At 36.3% G+C, this 19,867-nt stretch overlaps 1 protein-coding gene across 4 annotated transcripts in view; it reads right to left on the bottom strand.

Annotated features, from left to right (window-relative positions):
- SESTD1 (SEC14 and spectrin domain containing 1) overlaps positions 1-19,867 on the bottom strand; it is a 50,143-nt gene that overhangs the window by 9,471 nt on the left and 20,805 nt on the right. For 3 of the 4 annotated variants that reach the window (XM_063162240.1, XM_063162242.1, XM_063162241.1), the window contains 7 exons: positions 12,984-13,097; positions 11,465-11,562; positions 11,047-11,102; positions 8,336-8,547; positions 4,597-4,719; positions 1,111-1,305; positions 408-522 (listed from right to left, as the gene is read on the bottom strand). In XM_063162240.1, the coding sequence (XP_063018310.1) occupies positions 408-522; positions 1,111-1,305; positions 4,597-4,719; positions 8,336-8,547; positions 11,047-11,102; positions 11,465-11,562; positions 12,984-13,097 (913 nt within the window). The remainder of the gene's footprint in view (positions 1-407; positions 523-1,110; positions 1,306-4,596; positions 4,720-8,335; positions 8,548-11,046; positions 11,103-11,464; positions 11,563-12,983; positions 13,098-19,867) is intronic. The other variant, XM_063162243.1, reaches the window with a different exon arrangement.

A 19,867-nucleotide genomic window follows, 5' to 3' on the forward strand; every position in this document is an offset into this window, starting at 1 on the left:
AAAATACCCAGTACAAGCATTCCAAAAGTGAGGGGATAAAACCTTAATCATCAAGGTGTCAATTCTGGAGACAAAAAGATCATCTAAGCATTATAATCCTAAACCATTAAAGAAGATTAATGGGAGAAAGAAGTTTGTTTACAGATGAAATGCATGATAACGGCATATAACAAATACATATATTGGATGTAAAACATCTTCAAAAGAGAACAGTTCCAGATCACTTCCCCAGACAAAAGCCAGTCCAGAGTAACTCAGTGGAACATTACATAGTGAGGAATCAGAAGTCATAAGATGTTTTCCCCCTGCTTTTTTGGTGATTTTTTTAAAAAGGGATTACTCTTTCTTCCCCCTGTAATGCACTTACTAGAATGTGTGTGTCTGAAATGCAGAAATATCTTGCTTACCAACACTTTTTAATTTCTCTTCCAGTAGTTTCAATGTTTGTTGAATTGATGCTCCATCTGCTGGTGCTACATCCACACACAACATTCCGAGTAAACCATCCAATTGCTGAGACAACTAAAATGTAAGAACATAAATGCTAATATTTAAAAAGAAGTTTGAGCTTCAGATGGTTGGTTCTAAAACATTCTAAATGTTTGGAAATTTATCATTTTCAAATTTCTCTTTGGAGCTAGAGGAAATGAAAGCCAAGATAAATGACCCATCTGCCTTATAGAAATCCAAGAGCACACATCCCTAGATGGTGGGAGAGTAGCAGCCAAGATTCTACTTGTTTTTTAAGAAAAACATAGGAAATGAACACGCCATTTTACAAAAAGAAAAGTACATCAAATTCCAGTTCAATTAATGCATAAGCCTCTAAATAAAAAAGGGGCAAAAAAAGTAACTTTTCAACTAGCAACCCTTTTATTTCAAATTCTACTGAAATGTAAGACATATTACAAAGTACTTCCCTCCTAAAACAAGGGGGAGCCAGTTTTCTCAGTGTTTCAATTACAGTATATGATGACTTACAGAATTTTCCAAGTGACATGATATTCCCCCTCATCTCCCTGAGTATTTTTCCAATGTAGTCAACATTTACAATACTAATGCGCTAATTTAATGGAAGTGCCTTAAAGAAAATTAAAAAGAAACACTTACATCCTGGGCAACACTGTGGAATTCAAGTGCTGCTTGTAATAGGTTCTGCCTGAATTCCAGCTGACTGGCCTGCCTGTAACACACATCACTCAGCTGTTGCTGCAATGCTTTCAATTCCACAAGGTCCTCCTCATCCCCTGCATTTAGAAGAGCTGCTATCTGCTGATTAAGCTCAACATAAACAGCAAACCACTCCTAGAAACACAAGAAGATAAAGAATTAAAAATGCCAAATATAATTTTATTGCCCTTGAATGGTATGCACATCCAACTGGAGGCTAATAAATAATCAGATTGAAAGAGGAGCTTATTACAGACTGCACTATCTCACAGAGAAGGAAAAAATATTCCTGATTTCAAATCAACTCCCAATAAAGTGCTTAGTAGATGTTAATACACACATTGTAGTATAAAAAAAAAACTTAGTGCAGAAAGATGGGAAGAGTTCAATGTGTGGCTCCTAGTCCCACCATAAACTTCCACCAAAAGTGGAATTTCACCATTTTAAAACAAATTTCTAGTGCTTAAATGTCTGTACTGGTCTACTAAAACAAAAGATCATTTTTTTCCAAGTGACCAGCTATTATAAAAATCTGTTCACAGGACTATCCAGCTGTTACTTTCAGTGACATGACTGAAACTAGCAATAATTTCCTTACAAATTTTGGAAAAATATTGCTGTTGACAGCAGTATTCTCTATCTGAGAATACTATCTACTGACAGCAGTAATCTCTGTCTTCTGAACAAAAGAGAATCCAGGCACAGAAACTTCAAAACGATTCTTGTTACTTATTTAAGGAAAGCTTTATACTACTTAATTCAAATTTGTAGATTTGTTTTTCACATGGCTTGATCACTGAATACATACATAAGATTTAGTTATGTTGTCCTGTTGGTGTATTTGCAGAGGAAAATAGTTCAAATATTTAACGATTTGGTGAGATTTAAAAACAGCTTGATACATCCAGATCACATTCACATCTTGCATGACTGAGATGCCTGTAAAGCAAAATGTGTTTGCTCAACAGCTCTAATTTTGACCTTGAAGTGTCCTATGCATTTCTATGGAACAGCACCATCTATTGGCCTACAATATTTGATTTCATTTGTATTCTTGTCTCGCTCCTATTGGGATGTTTAGAATTTTGTAAATTATGTCTTCAGCTTTTGCATCATTTATTTACAAATCATGCAAAACGGAGTATAAATATCCATTTTCTGAATTTTTTTTCTTTTCTCCCAGACCTGCCTCTACCATCTGCTCACAGAAAAAAAAGAGTATGAAAAGAGCAAGGAGGGGAACAAAGAGAAAGCTATGAGAAAGTTAAATTAGCAATCAGTCAAAAATTCAAGTGCAGAATAAATTTCTCATCAGTCCCAAAAGGGGCAACTATGATGACATAATGTGAAAACATCTTCCATTGTGACATGTGTACTGTAGATAAACAGATTCAGCACAATCAGTTCACAAAAACCAGCTCTTTGACATTGAACATACAAATCCAGCTAAATGTGACATAAAAACTATAATATGAGGAGTAAAAAAAATTATATTAATATGTTTAGGAATTTTGGGGTTTTTTTCAGTTTTTATTTTTAGCATAAAGTAAGAGTTGCAGGAATTTATTTTGCTCAAGCTATCAGTAAAATTAAGATACCAGCAAACCAGGTATAAAAAGTGCATTTCTCATTTTTTTCATGGGAGAACTTGGGCACAGTTGTATGTGACAGCTCAAACCCATGGAGCAAAGACCTGCTCAAAAACTGCAGTTCCAGTGTATTGCTCATGAATAAAACTCGCAGAAAATTAAAACTGCCCCAAAATCCAACCACCCTCTCCCCACAAAAAAAACCCAAACAAAAACGCACCCTGTGAAAATTATTTTTGTCACTTCAGAGTAAACTGAAGTAAAAAAATATCTTCAAAACAAATCCAACATTTTTGCAAGTCTCTTCAAAATACTCTAATCAACATTAAACAGAAGGTGATGAAAGAAAGCAAGTATACAAACTGTCAATTCAATTATTAGGAGAGAAAAGCCAGGAAAACAATGAAAAAGGAAGCATACACTAAAAATCAAAGGAAAAGGGAAAGCGCATTTTTCTAGCACTGTTGAGAAAAAATGGTTTTAATCTCTGAACGGGCATCTAAATGTAAGGTAGGGCAGTGGTCTGCCAATTACTTCTTTTGATGTAAAAGAAAATATTTTTTCAGACTGTTATTTCTGCAAACTCCTGCCAGCACCTGAGAACCAAGCTGTGTTCCATGCTGCCAGTGCTTCAGCTCACTGTAGGGCAGCCTGCAAACTTCAGTGGGATTTCAATGATTTCAAGGACTGCATTTAGCCCCAGCTAAATCACAGCTCTCTTTTACAGATATGCAAGTGAAAACAAAGTATGTTCAGTCTTGTTTTCTCTTTCCAGTCTGAAATATCAATATAACTTAAAGACACTAAAATTAATTTTTGTCGAAAAGTAGGTAGTCCAGGGTGTTTGTGTGGTTTTTTTTCCCCTTTCCAATTAGGTTTTCAACTGCAGGATATTTCACCCTTCAGAAGGTACTGATTTCCACAGTGCTTGAAGAGCTTGAAGCAATGACAAGGGAGAGGAGATGGGATTTACTTAACCTAACTCAGACACCTACACTGCTGCGTCCAGCAAGGAAACCATCCTCACTGAAGGTGGAGTCAGTACAACTAGAGTTGTCTAGGGTTCTGTGCTTCTCAGACTAAAGGTTTGGGGTTTTTTTTTTTTCCTCTTAAATTACATCCAAAAAATGATAACCCAGTGACTATTTTCATTGCCATTACTGCAAACAGAACTTGGGAAAAGTGGACAGAATTGCCAGTGTCTACATCAAGGAAAGTCAGAAAAGGTGAACAGCACTGTGAGCAAAACTCCCTTTGGGAGCACTGAATATTCATAACCTAATTATAGATAATCATCTGATGGAAAGACAAAATTCTACTGAAGCTTAGGAAGTATTCAAAATTAGAAGCAAAGGCATCAAGTTAGTGTAGTTACAAAACAGCATCCCCATGATTTCATTACGACCATAAAGTATATCTAAAATCTTGATCAATGAAAGTATTAAGTCAGTTTCAGCTACTGCTAAGTGTAGTCTAATAGAGACAAAAACATGAAGTTATTCACCTGAGAAGTGCAGGACTTGTCAGACATTTTGGCAGAGAGGAAAAAGTAAATTTATTCCTTCTACTCTACATGAAAATTTAAGAACTGCTGGAACATACTAAACCCAAGAAAAATCACAAATAGAAATCTGCATTTTTCTACAATGGAAAAAAAAAATGCAAATAGATATAATATGACCATATTAGCTCTATAACTGCTCAGGTAGTTTCCTCTGTAACTCAGAACATCATGCACTGTGAAAAATTCCTAGATACTCATAACCAAAATACATTGCTCATGACTACATGTATTTAGAATTATTTTGATACTTGAAAAGGGTATGGGAAATCTCACACTGTGCTGACTCTCAATCTCTTCATGCTTCTGTTGCAAAGCTTGTGAAGCTCTAATGGAATCTCCTATTCCCCACTGGGTTCTTAGCTGTTCTGATCCAGGTCCTTCAAGCCAATTGACAACCTGTCAGAAAGACAAAGATGATAAAAACAAAGTAGCAAATGAATTACACAAAGACTGGTATAAGCAGAATTTTGTAACACAACCAAGAAATTTTAAAAAACATGTTTATGAAAAAAACATCTTTTTAGCGCTGTAAAAATCTTGTGGGTGAATCCATTCACATTCTTCAAATTCTCAAGTAGAAACTACTTTTCATTAACCTTAGCATGTCAGCTTCATGAAAACAGGTGGCAGCTATGACAAGATTTCTCAAATAGACAACTGTCATTTCATATCTCTTGTCAATAAAAGAGCTCAAAACACAATGCTAATGGAGGTCTTGTGTTCAAACCAGAAATTTTTTTTACCAAAGTGATTACAATGTACAGCTGTATTCAGCTTCACACCTGAGAGCTCTCTTCTTTTGTTGCTGAATAAACTAACATTCAAGTAGAGGATACATACTTATTTTAAAATTAAACTTACACACCAACTTGCTCTATTCAAATAACAGAAACCTGTTACTGAGTTCTTGTAGCCACATCTCATGGAATTTGTCTTTGCAGGGTCACAACTTTGGACTACAGTATCGGATTTCTTTTATTATTATTTTGAAATTATTTTTTCATGTAAATATTAAAGCAAATATCAAAGCAAAGCAGAATGTCTCAAATTTTGTTTTCTTTACACAATTCTCAATTATCAGATGATATCTATGGAAAAATTCCCTGATAAATTTTTAAATATCTGGAACACAGACATTGATGCAATGAAACCAAGTGCAGAAGTCACTTAGTACTGGAGTCCTGAAGTAGGGAAATGCAGGAATACCTCTAGATTCTGAACCTTAATAAAAAGGCATAGGAAGCCAGCTTCCTGTCTTTAATGTTAGTTTTGTTTAAACATCAATCACAAAACAGCTTCATACAGATTTTCAGGAAACATAATACAATACACAATGTAACCCCACAACCACGAAGACAAATGAAACAGGCACTAATTGGACCATTCTCCTAGTGCTGCTAGACTGCCCTGCAACAGCGATCAAGAACAATCATCATTACAGAAGGCTCCTCAATTCACTCCATCTCTGAGTCATTACGTATCTGCCTTCCCACTGCCCTTTTATGCCCCATGCCAAAGCACTGTTTCAGAGCATATATTCATTGCCCCAAAAGCATTCTCAGTCTTCCCTGTTTTCATCATTTCTAGGACAAATTAGGACTCTACAGTTGCAGGTTCTTTTTGTTTAAAGAGAAACTTCCTGTTGTGCTCAGCACCTCTGCACAGCTGTTATGGGTTAAATATGGAACTGACCTAGAAGTGAAGGCACCCAGATGTCCCCCTCTAAGGTCACAGTGGCCTGGAAAACTTCCACATGGAACTGACAGTTCTCATGCAAGTCTGGAACAGTGGACAAGGCCACTGCTTAGCAGTTGCCCTATCTGGCCAAGACCACCTCCCCATTGCAAGTTCCCAGCAACTTCTGCATTGACTCTGCAAATGCTTAGGCCAGCACATGGCTGCTCTTGTGACAGATGCCTAAACTGAGGAGGGAAGAATTACTAGCAGACATGCAGAAAAATGTGATGTAATTTTCATAAAATAAACTTTAAAATCATTAATGACAAGACTACTGCAAGAGGTCACAGTTATTTTTGTGAATTAAGATTAGAAACAGTAATTAACACCTCTGCCAGAGGGACAAAGCCAGAGTTTATCTTAGCCTACAGAGTTACAATAATAAGCAGCATTTAGGAAAACTGCTTATTACAAGACCTCTGACAATCACTGCAGCCTTTACATTACAAAATTAAAGACAAAAGAGAGGGAAACAAAACCTTGGAACAGAAGCAAAAGGGGTAATTCAAAAGAGAGGGTAGGATATTGAAAGCATAATGGAGAGAATTGGTTTTGAATTAAGAGGGCTTTGAGAGAGGAGTAAGAACTAAGCACGCCACAGTAAGGACAAGCAGCAAATAGTGAAATTGAAACAGGAACACAAAAGAAATCCAGGAGTGGTTAGCAATATAAGATGGTATACAAATAATAAAATATGAATGCAGCTGTAAAGAAAGCTAGCAGAAGATTAGAACACGCACCAAAAAACCCCAGCAACACCAGAGAAAAACACCCACTCCAATTAAAGTACTGCAAGTACTGTTATATGGCAACTTCTGTTTATTTTGTCAAAATAAATTCCATGGCACTTTGCCTCTATTGGCTTCCTTCTGTGCATCATTAGCTTCCTACTTTTAGCCTTTAACTCTTTCTATTAGCCTAATTCTTTGCTGTAAGCCCAAAATAAATGAAATAATTTCCCAGATTTAGTAAGTTTTTCTCAAATATTTGTATGCCATTTAGAAAGCTTTTAAACACACTTTAAAAAAAGCTGATTCATTTGGCAAAAGAGCCAAACACATTCTTCCTGTGTACTGAAACTGAGTTCACTTGCCAGGTAACATCTGTAGTGTACACACAGCAAGCAAGTAACTATTCCTACTACAAATATTGCAAAATGAGGCTGAATAATAGTAAACTATTCTACTTAAATGCATTAACAATGTCAGTTTGCCAAAGTACTATAAAAATCACATCTTATTCAACCACTAAAACTTAAACACAGGAAAGAAACTTCACCTGATTATATCCATATGTGCTGATATGCTCTATATAGGATTATATTAATCTCATATATTTTTAATACTTCCAGCTCAATATATCAACAAATGACATCTGCTTTTTAGATTTTTTTTACAGTAATCAAATTGCTATAGAAATTAAAATTATCTCCTCAGTAGATTTCTAATTTCAATGCTAGACATCACAAAATTCATTAGTTTTTATTTTTACCCATATCTACAATGCTGTAAAGTGCAAGTACTCGACATGCACTCCCCTTATGCATTAGAAATGCCAATGTTGAAAGGTTAAAAGCAATTATCTATTTTTCTGCATATTCAATCTATATAGAATCTTAAAAATACACATATCTAATTTCAAGTGATAAACACAAGATGAATAAATTAATTCCATTTCCTTGATTTTCTCTACTGAGACTCTGCTGTGAAAATGTTGGAAGGGCTAATTACATGGCTGTTTCCAAAGGACCACGCCAGTTCATCATGACCTTTAACATGCAATTGATTAGGAAGCTGATATTCATTCTTGTCAGGGTGTTCCTGAAATGCAGACAGTTTAAGCACTTCAGCTTAAGTTAAACCACCAAGTATCAGACAAATAAAGGAATAAATAATGGCTTATTTTCAGTAACAGGAACTTTAAATGCTGTGGGCAGGGGAAGCAAAGCAAAGTTGATGTTCAGGCAAAGGTGTTCCTCTCTTTGCCAGCAGGGCAGGCATTTGCACCTCCAGCAATGCAGCCATGCACTGCCACAGTGCCCAGCAAAGGGACAGCCCCAAGGCAAGAGAGCACATTTACAGCAACCTCCACATACCAGAACAGCCTTTGGAAAGTCACTGCGGCAGCCACAATGTAAAGCACTGTGTGAAACCAGTACACTGACATTTGTGAAGTGAGGGGAGGCATGAAGGTCTCCCCTCATTTTTGCAGAAATCAGTCTGAGACTTGAGCTCAAAAACCAACTCACTGCACTCAAGGACAGCCGCAAGCTTACCTGCATTACCTTCTGCTGGATCTCCTCCAGCTGTGTGCGCTTGCTGCGCTGCCTACAAACCTCCTGGTAGCGGGTGTACTGCTCCCTGAGCGAGTCCAGGAGCTTCATCACCTGGGGCTGGGCCAGCAGCTCATCGTCCATGGGAGACCAGGAGACCCCTCCGTCGGACCCATTGAACCGACGCTGCTGCAGCTCCGACAGCAACTCATGACCTTCAGGAATACACAGAGTGTCCTGCTTAATCCAGATTCAAAGAAAAAACCCACAAAAATTAGCAGTAAGACTGCCTTAAGCCATCAGCAGTGCATTTTTGCAGCTAATGATCTTTCAAACATTGGGCACATTTAATGATACAATTTCATGCAGAGCTTTGGTCACAGTTTGTGGGACTAGATCAGTCACACAGAGGAAAAGAAATGTGGTATATTTCAGATATATAAAAGAGATATTGTGACTAACATTCAAATTGACAACAGCATTGATTAATGTAAGGAAAACTGAAAACACCATCTTGAGTCTTAAACAACTCTGAAGTATTCTGATTTACTTCAAAATGGTGAGTAGCATTCAAAGTAGTTATCTCAAACAATTCAGGTTCTTATATTGAATGAGTGCTCTGGAGGCACTAAAAATCTGACAATATAATTTCTCTGTTGTCTTTCAGAGTTTTTATAGCAAGTACGACTCCTTCATAGAGAGTATGACGTTGAATAATAACTAATTTTTCAGTACTCTGTTCTCACCTGTCTTGCCCTTTTCTTTGTGCTCCTAAGCATCCTATCAGGGTACAGATTCTCTAGAATGCAGTGACTTTCATATACACAAAAAAAGTGTATTTTGACTATTTAATCTTTTGCCTAAACTGTTTGAAGAATCTTATTGTTGTGTTAAAATTCTCAGCATGTAAACACGACACTACAAGTAAACCCGGACCATCAATTTGTTCCTCAAAAGCTCAGAGAAACAGTTAAAATAAAACAGTGTTTGGTCACTGAAGAGATGTCAGTGTCAAAGTGAAAATGTGCCAGTTGGAGATCATTAGTTCTGCAGGTCTCAATATGGTAACACCGCAGTTCACTAAAAGAAAAAACCTACTACTTGAGTAATAGTAATACCTCAAGGAAAATACAGACACAAAAAACTAAGTTCAACTGCTATTACTGAAACATTCAAAATGCCAAGGGCTTTGAAGATTGCAGCAAACAACTTCAAATTACTCAGCATATATTACTATGAAATGAAAAATACATTTTGCTGTACTATAGCACAAACATCTTGGATTTCATCTTTGTAACACTCCACAGATAGGCACAGATAGCTGCAGAGCAAACGGACTTATGCTTCTACAAGTTTGTTCTACCGAGGTAATTTTGAAATTTTATTGTATTGTTTCAGCAGCAAACGATCACCATTTTTACAGGCAAAACCATCTTTTCAAACTAAGTTCTTATCAAATTCTATGAACCATAGATCCATATATATGGGTTTGGAGCTTGTGAAAAGAACAGTACCTGTGGTTATGGAAGACAGAAGCCTTTTATCTAAACCCTCTGTTCACAACTGTCCTTAGGAGGTAAGAAATTAACTGGGAAGAGTTTAATCTCTCTTTTTCTCAGCCTTTCAGTACAGGGACTCTAACAGAGAAAGGGTGCCTCTTAAAACTCCCATGATTTAGCCACAGAATATGCTGAGCTGGAAAGGAGCCATAAGGATCATCCAGTCCCATGGAAATTATGAAACTTCATACTACCAAAAAAAATTCATTACCAGAATTAAGAAATCACAGAATGCATATAAACTAATGGGCTAAGGAGCCATCTGCTTACACAAAACTGAAGTGGTGTTTTGAACAAAGATCTTTACTATTAGACAAGGATACACAATTAGGCTGAAATCTAGCAACACTGCCTACAGACACTTCATGTTTCAAAACTTCAAAGACTAGAGTAAGAAATTTTTGTTCCACATTTTAACTCAAACCAGTATTATCCCACATCTAGAGGAGCTGAATTTTTACACAGAGGGCACATAAAGCCACTGTGATAAATATTTCATGTGATCCATTACATTACCTTTAGGAGGCTATAAGGTAAAAATTCTAAGCACTCAGACTCTGATCACCACCTAACACTATGCATTACTTATTCCACAAAAACACAAATTAAAAAACAAAAATCCAGTCCAAATCAAGACTATTATACTTTATTGCAAATAGGAAATTCACCCTAAACCCAACCTGCTAAAGCATCCCAAGTCATTTAATGCTGAATGGAGAGTCCAAGAAGCCACGTATGCTTCACTTTTCTCACAGATGATCAGTCCAGAATTAGACTGATGTAAATTGTCAGAATTGTGCAGGAAAATGCTTTCTGTATTCTAACCATTTGGTGGCTACTGAGATTAATTCATTCTATAAGGCAAATATATTGACATCAGCTAGAAACAAAGCATTCCAAAAATTAAACATAATAGTTATGGTAATATTGTAAAGATGTTAGTGAGATTATAAAAAAAGTACTTAAAAAGACATGTTTGGAGTTCTTCCATTTCTTAGCATCACTTTCTTTAACCCAAAGATTACATTAGCCAATAAGCTCCTTACATTGTGAAGAGGGCTAAGACAACAACTGTGCCCTCTATGCTTCCACTTGGGGCCTAAAATGAATTATGCACTTTACTGGCCAACATTCTAATTTTTTGACTTACTATACCTGTCTGCAATACCGTCTCAGGATCAACTGATGGAAGGAAGTTCAAATCTATTGATCTTTGGAAAAAAAAAAAAAAAGAACACATTGTTAAAATTTGTATTACAGATTACAGTAGCACCAGAAACTTCAGCTAAGGCTGGAACTACCTAAGGGTCTTATAAGACTAGGGTTTTTTCTCAGTGAAGTCCTCACTTTTTTAACTCATGAAATCAAAATGCAAGTGGAGGTGCATGTAATCAGTTGAATGAGCACCCATCTACACACACCCTCATGTACTTTGTAGCCTACATTATAAAGGTTTAGAATTTCTTTACACATTTCAAGGTATTTAAGGTATATATTTTTTTCAGTATTTTTCTGGAATTCAAATGAAATTTTATAATCCAAAAGCATTAACTTCAAAAAGTGAATCACATACCTCTCTCTCTCTTGTTGATTTCCTTTATCACTTCCATTGTTAATTAGAGCAAGCTCATCCAGTAAAGATGTTGATTCTTTAGTGAACTTCTCAAATACCTAAATAAGAGGAAGGTTTTGATTTAAGAAATAATTTTAGGTAGCTGTACTGAAGGCATTGGTGCAAGTTTATTCAGTAGTTCCATTAGTATACTTCAGTATCTATACAGTGTAATTATTTCGCAGCATTCAGATGGTAGGGAGGAAACAACAGAAAAAGTTTTGTTCACAGAACACTTAAGAGCACTATGACTCCTTAGGGAAATAGTAAATATTACACTGAATATAAGGAATACTGAAAAAAACTGAGATATCTGCAAAACCTGTAAAATCTTAGGGACATTTACTCTTCATTTAAGCCTTTAATAATGCTAGAGAATCAAGGCATGTTACACAACTACTGGCCAGCTTACTTGGAAGGATTAGAATAATTCTGTAAAGATTCCAGCTCCTACTCACTATTAAAATGGACCATATTGTAATGAATAACTAAAATAAAATAAAAATGCGTTATATTATTTAGAAAGATTATATAGAGTAAAATACCCTCATCAGTTTCATTGAACTCAGGGGTTTCTGATCTCAGACATCACCTGTACAGTGAAGACACTGTGCAGTGTTCAGACAATTCCTCTGTACCTGACTTCTGAGGGCTGGTCTTGCTTTTTAACAGAACTGAGCATGGCTGGGTGTCTTACATGACATGCACAGTAACTTTCAGGTATTTTTACTGTTATTAAATTATTAATTAGTAGCTTGCCAATGAACTTTCCTTAACTTATCTAGGACTACTTAAAATTTCAGAGGAAAGTAGGTGCAATTGCAACACACCTAGAGATTGTAGACGAAGACACACATTTTAAGAACAGATTATACAGGAAGGGAACATGCTGTGTCAATGAAGATTAAATATTGTTTTGAAGATTCTATTTAAATAATTGAAAAGCAAGTATCAATGAAGAAAAGATTAAAATATTCTGGAGAGTTATGCACACCAACAGTTGCTTAAAAAAATTGTGCTGATTAATAATTAAAGGATGTAGCTCCTGGACATTTACTGCTTCTTGGTCTGCTGGGGAAACTGCACTGACGGAGGTTTTGGTGTAGGACAGCTTAAAACCACAGGAACCAAGACCTAAGAGATAAACCAGGAGCATCTGCAAGAGTCCAGGTATCTTCTCCCACAGCAGCCCATTTTCCTTTATAGCAACTATACCATAGACTCAGGCTCTTCTAGAGTTAGTGTTACTAAAAGAGCTTCGTTAAGGAACAGGTTGTTCAACAAACTGATGACATTAGCTTTATCATCCCCTGAGTAAAGGCAGTGTTATTTACCACAAGACTATTCATGTAAGTGAACTGCACAACTACACATGTGACCATTTCCTACACACTTTGCAGTTCCTACACAAATAAAAATTTCAGGGCTCAAGAAGGAGACATTAAAAAACCCCCCAAACCCCAAAACACAGATAACTAACCAGCCTCTTATTCAACCAATCCATGTGATCATAGGTGAGAGTTCCTCCAAAATCTTCTGTTAGCTGGCATGGTTCTATATATCGCGTCAGCTTGTTAGCAGATACTAAAATAACCTGCAACAATAAAAGAGGTCACTTGTAGGTAATGCTCATACTTTCCTTAAATATCTGAGAAGTGTGCCCAGAGATACAGATCATTCTGTGATTCAGACTTTACTGCTGAATGTTTAAATGAAATATGGCTGTTTACAATAACGTGGGCCTCAACCAGACAGGTAATTCTGACATGCAGTGTATGCCTCATGCATAATCCTGTAAGTGCATCATCTCTACCACCTTATCTGTTTACAGTGGGAAAAAGCAATATGTTCCCTGGATATCTGTTATCCTGCTGGAAGCTGATCCTTTGATTAAGTCATATACCACACCATCTATTTCTAGTGAATATAGTAGCAGGATATCATACTGCAAAGCACTCAGTATTTTTACCCCTCTCTGGCAATACTTTCAGTCCCAGAGGTGAGTTTGTGCCATAAAAGTTAAGTGCTTGCATTTACTGTGCAAATATGTAAAGCAAAAAGTTGGATCAATCATACTCTTTCTATGAGTAGTCAAAAATTCAAATTTAATATGCTTAAAAGCCTGAGTAGTTCACCCAGGAGACAAATCTAGTTCACCAGCTACATCAGGACATACAGGAAAACACAGGTCCACTGCTTGGTGGAAAACTAAATTTTTGCTTTCATTTCTAGAAGCTCCTGAATGAGCCTTATTCATATAAGCCTAAACCAAAAATTGGCAGCGCAGCTTGCTTTGATGAATGATATGCTAAGCCTGGAATAACTCCTGTGGAAAAAAATCCCAAAAAAATAAAACAATCTCTCTATTGAAGCAGGCATATTGGCAATATATAACCAGAAACAAAAGAAAAAAAGAAAAGATTTCTATAACTCATCAAATCATCCACATACTCTTGCAGGGCACAAGAATATGTGGAAAGAGCTAACTAGAGACTTCTATTCCAGCTCCATTTCCCTGCAGATACTGAAACTACAGAATTCAGAGTAGCTCCAAACAAATGGTCTATTATGGCAGAGGAAAACCTTTCAGCAACATCCAAATACACACCATTGTCCTCTACTCTTAATGGTACATGGCTGTTGTAAATGGAATTGGCTAGTAGTTTCTTTAGGTAATGCCAGTAACCAGCCCAAACCCCAGAGGATTCTACATCCAGGAAAGAAGAAAAAAAAAAAAGCCTTTGTTCTTCCTTCTTTTGGCACACTAAATAGTTTAGGTAATTTTTAACATTCATCTCTACGAGTTCATTAAAAAAAAGAAAACTAATTTTGGTACGGACATTTTGTATGGGAACTAAAGCAAACAGCGCAGCTGGTTCTCATAACTGAAATACAAGTTCTGAAAAGACCCAAGTAGCCAGACAAAATAGATGGACTACATTGAGACCACTTATTTCAGATTTTTTTTAACTGAGATCCTTCAGGAAGGGGAGTAGGCAAGGGATAGCCCTCAACTTCCACTAGGGAGATATTTTTTAAAATAAAAAAATTCTGAAAGAGCAAAGCCTGCACAAAAAATATTTTAGCCATATTAAAAAAAAAAAATCTTCAGACAATAAATAAACACCCAGAAAAGAGATTTTCTAGATCTTATTAAAACCCAAATTTTCTAGATCTTATTAGAAAAACTCTGAAAAATAAAACTTCCAGCTCATTAATAAACCTTGTTGTAACTTAAAGCATTATTTCTGAGCCCATTCATTCTCTCTAGGTTTCTCATTTAAAAAACATTTCTTTCTTAAACTGTTTATTGACTGTTCACTGGGCTAGCTGCTAAAATCCTCTGTGTACTTTTCACAATATAAGAAAACATTTGAATTTTTGACTAGGTTGTGGCAGAAATGAAGGCTACTAAACAGAATTTAGCTCTTGCTCTAAACCTGAACTAGTGGCAGTGCTAACCTAACATCCTCTACATGCTTCAAATTAGTAAATCAGCTACTATAGATTAATAGCCGATTTAGCCACAGACCAAAAGCCAAAGAAGAAAAAAATGTTGAAAATGCAATGTGGACAGTGAGAAGACACTTCACTTTTACAGATCTGAATTCTACTTTAAGCTCAGCAAACTTCTGCTGGTTTCCAAACTTCTGCTGGTCAGGTTTCCAAAATGTTTCAAAATCCAAACAGAGTAATTATAATTGACTTTTTGTGAAAATAGATGTCAAAATACCACATCCTAGAAAAAGCTGTCACTTATGAATTAGCATTTCATCCTTGCTTTTGAATTTCACCCTTCAACATACTACCACAGGTAAAGACAAGCTAATTTACAGCTGTAAAAACAGAAATAACCCTGTTTGCTTGCAACTGAAATGATTTTTTGCTTTCCTTTTTTTCCTAGTCAAACTATGTTGATTCCAGAAAAAGGGGGAAAAATGCAGCTTTCATAATCCAAAGTAAAAGCCTTTGGACAGCAGATTATAGCTGGATATTAAAATGAAGAGCTTAAATTTCCCAAGGGAGAAACAAGTAGATCTGGACAGATGGTAAAACAGGGAAAAAAAAGTACAAATTATTGAATCCTTTAATCTTTGCTTCCCTTCCCACTTGATCCACCCACTTGTGACAACAGGGACAGCTAATAAGCTCACAGGGGCAGCAGGTTTCAAACGTGTCCTGCTTGCTACTGACCAGAGTCATGGAATCATCATCTGCTCTTTCTGAAACCTGGAGCAGCGGTAGCAGCTCTCATCCTCGCTCTACTCCAGCCAGCAAACTTGCTCTGTACAATGCTGGTCTGCTAAATCCTTGTGAAAGCCTTTAAAGAAATAACTCAGAACAGTGCTTTGGGAAAGGTAGAAGTGCTGTATTTTTTAATAAAATCAAAACAACCTTTGTAAAAGCTGTCAAGCAAAAGAAGAATGACAAAGCTAAAAACATGGACTGCAAAGTCTTGTGCCTTAAATGCAAAATTCTATTTCTCAGCAGTGAAAATACATGTTTTTGATTCATGCAACATGTATCTTTTGTAATAAAAAAGCCTTAAATACTGTTTGCAGTAAGCTGACCTCTCTATGCCATTTGCAGTTTTCTGTAATTTTCATTGATCATCTACAAGGAGATAGAGGCAGAAGTCAAGATGAGAGAGGAATTCTCGATATTCAAGAGGTCATGTAAAAGTGTCCCCAAAATGTTAAATACATCCATCTGAACTTTCTCTCTTAAGGGAAGAAATGAAAAAGCTCTTTAATACAAATGTTACAGAGTCAAACCCAGGAGCTACTTGAGAACAGAAGGCTGTAAAATTTCAGTAACAAGGAGCTTTTTCCTGAAGTGTGCAATATCAGAGCAGCCACACTACTGAATCTGAAAAGGAGTAGTTACTTTCCAAAAGAGAACAATACACATGTCCCTTGAGAATATAAAATTTAAACAAGTGCAATCTAAATACAATCTTCATTGCCACAGAACTGTAAAGCAAAGACTATCTCTTCCTGAGGAGAATAATCCTATTTTTTGATGCCAAATACTATTTCAATTATTTGATTAAACACTGAGTAGCATAGGGCATTATTTGTTTAATATGGAACACTGATCTAAACAAAGATCCTTTTATTTCACATTACACCAAGAAACACTAGGTAAATATTTATCTGGCCAGTGCCATAGAAATCTGTCATACTAGAAACCCAAGAGCAGTTGGCAGAACCTCGATAAACACAAGATGAACTCCACTCCCAGGAACTGCCTCCTTCACTTGTGGCTTTACCCACTCACACACCTTACCCTCCAGTGCTCACAATAATTAGCACACTCATTCTTACATCCCAGAAAAGAGAAAATAGGCAAACATTCTTGCATTTTTCAACACACTTTCTTTGGACAGAATTCAGGATGTGACATAAATGCAGGCTTACATGCCCCAGCTCCTCATAGACAATTCCCTAATTTGCCCAAGAACCCACTGCCTCCCATATTAAAATACAACAGAGATGCAATTAAATAAACAATTTTGACTGGAACTCCTATATGCCTTTTTAGGAAAGTCCATGAAAGCTATAAATTCTGGTCTTAAAACACTGAACCGAAACCGGACAAAAATTAGATACTTTCTACAAAGTGTTATTCATTCTTTATTCTGTGGAGCAATACTCTGCTCATTAGCATAATTCTTAAAAGGTAAATTACAGACTTGAGATTTTTCAGAGCAGATGCTGCAGACAAATTATCATGAGAAATTTCTGACACTCTTTACTAGAGAGCTAGAGCTGTCAGCTGCTACAGTAGAAGTGTGAACCATTTAGAACTACTCAGACTTTGGACTTCAGGATTATAAAGATCCTCATGCTACACACTCTAAGTTTTTCAACTAATTCATAGTAGTTTACCACCCAATTTTCCCTTTCTCTTGTTCCTTTTTTTTTCCACGCACTTGATTTCTATTCTCCAAATCCTCAGTGAACTTTCAAAATTTTGCTCCCTGATTTCCACAAGGATAAGAACACAAGCACATCCTGTTCTTTCCTCTCCTGACAAACTGATTTACAAAGTACTGATCTAGTATCTAAATCAGGCTCAGAGATTATTTTTCCTCTAAGTTCCTTAAATGACTGACATGTGTGAAATAACCCCACCCATCTATAGGTAGTTTTGCACTGTGTACACATTTGTACATTTCTTCTATTTTTATAGTAATTTTTTTTCTTCCAGTCATGCTTGTTGTTCTCATAAGAAAAGCTCACTCTCAAATACAACACACTACATCTACTAAAAGAGTGATTTGTTTCACATCACTATGTAGAGTATATTAATAAAAAACCAAAAAGCACCACTTCCCAACTCTCTAAAACAGAGCCACTTTTACACTCAAATCCTGTTCTTCAATCTATTAAGGCATTAAAAGTATTAAGTATTATAGTGTCATATATGCAACATTTCAGCTGAAAGACAGCTTTATAAAAAATTCAGACAACACTCCTCTATGAAGCATGGCACAGGACCAGATAAAACTGCTTCAATTAACACATGAACTGATTGCTAATAAGGGAGGAATGAAGTTACAGAAGAAAGTTCTGCTGGAGGACAAATGGGAATTGTCCTGAGGCAGGTCCAAAACCAACACTAATACTAACCAGAAATAAAGATATGAACTTCTACTCAGCTGAATCAGCCCACCTCTTTGTACTTATCCACCCAGTACTGTTTGATCTCAGTTCCCACATTTACTTTCAGTGTTTTGCAACTCATCATCACCACATCTCACTCTGAAGCAGAGGATCTCTGCCTTTGAACAAAAGGAAGACATTGTGATTAATGACTTCATATGGGAATATTAAGCAACGTATTAAGAACAGATCAGGTAGTAGGAAATAGGAGATAGATGTGATGCCCCATTAGAAATCACAGTTACACAGCATTTACTTCAAATAAAATGAGATTACACCCAAGTAAATAAAAATATTTCATATTTTAATTACAATTTTTAGTTCATAATTATTTCACTGGCGCAAAACCAATCCTGAATTTCCCTAGTAGTTACACAGATCTAACCTGTGATCCAAAACATGAGTTGGGTGTTGTTTGTTTTTACTGCCAGTAATGCAAAATTATGCAGCTGTAGATTTGTGCCTGAGTTGGAGCCTTCCATAGCCTTATCAGTGTTCTCCACAAGTATTGGAACAGAGGAAAGATACACTCCTGTCTGTGACACAAATATTTGGGAGTCCAGAGAAGGTGGTCGTTTTTACTGAAACAGTTTTCCTGACTGCAACCAAGTAACAGAAACCAAAAGGTTTGGTTACATAATTCCAGTAGTCTATGCCAACAATGCCAACATGATTACTAGCACAGAACATGCTTTATAAAATTACTAAGATTACTAAATTAAAGGATTATCATTTAATGACAGCTAGCGAAACCTTAAAGTGAAGCAAAAAGTCCTTTTATTATCATGTAAAATTATCCTTGCTTTGTTGATATATTTTCTGTAAGCTTTCTGCTTATTTGTCTAAAAATGCATTCTAGCTGAGTCACGTTAAAGAAAAACCCAGGAAGAATCTTTTAGAAGCACTAACTTCCAAACTAGCAACCCCATCATATATACACTAACTGCTACTATGTCACATACTTTCATATCACAACTTCAAAGACTTCCTGAACTTATCCAAGAACTTTATTTACAGGAGTGTAGCTGGGAAGAGAGAGCCTAAATCACACAGTAGCATCTTCTAAAGAGGGGCTTTGCCTTTATTACTGCTGCTCTCTGGACTCTGACATTTACCTTATGTTTACCTATGTGAAAGATCTGTGTGAAACTGAATATTGCAAACTTAAGTCACTTTCTAACCAGCAGCTCTTAAATCATATTTTTGAGTACAGATGGTTAGTTCAGAGGCTTTTTAAACTGTCATCTTGGATGTGGCTCCAAACAATATGCTAGTTTATAAAAGTGGGCACCGCATCACTCATGTTTTTGATTAAAAAACATGTGACTGGGCATGCTACATGCCTGCTGTAGTTCAAACAAGATTAGCTTAAAAAATGAGTGGAAAGTTTGATGACACAGATATTTTCTAAAAAAACAGGGAAAACTGAGGTTTCCATTAACCTCCCAGACAAAGATAACAAGGGAAGTGCTAACACTAACTTGTAGTCTCTCGTACACACTCTGCCTCACAACTCAGAACACTGTCAGTTTGTATTTGGCAAGGAATCTATAACCTGTTCCTGATGTCAAAGAACTCACAAAATGAGAGAAGATGCATGCAACACCAACAAGGTATTTGTCAGCATGGTTACAGCCGATAGAGAGACACCATACACCATGTATCTCTACATGAAAAATTTCACACTAAATCCTGT

The sequence above is a fragment of the Melospiza melodia genome, chromosome 8 (genome assembly GCF_035770615.1).
Source record: "Melospiza melodia melodia isolate bMelMel2 chromosome 8, bMelMel2.pri, whole genome shotgun sequence".
Lineage (NCBI taxonomy): Eukaryota > Metazoa > Chordata > Aves > Passeriformes > Passerellidae > Melospiza > Melospiza melodia.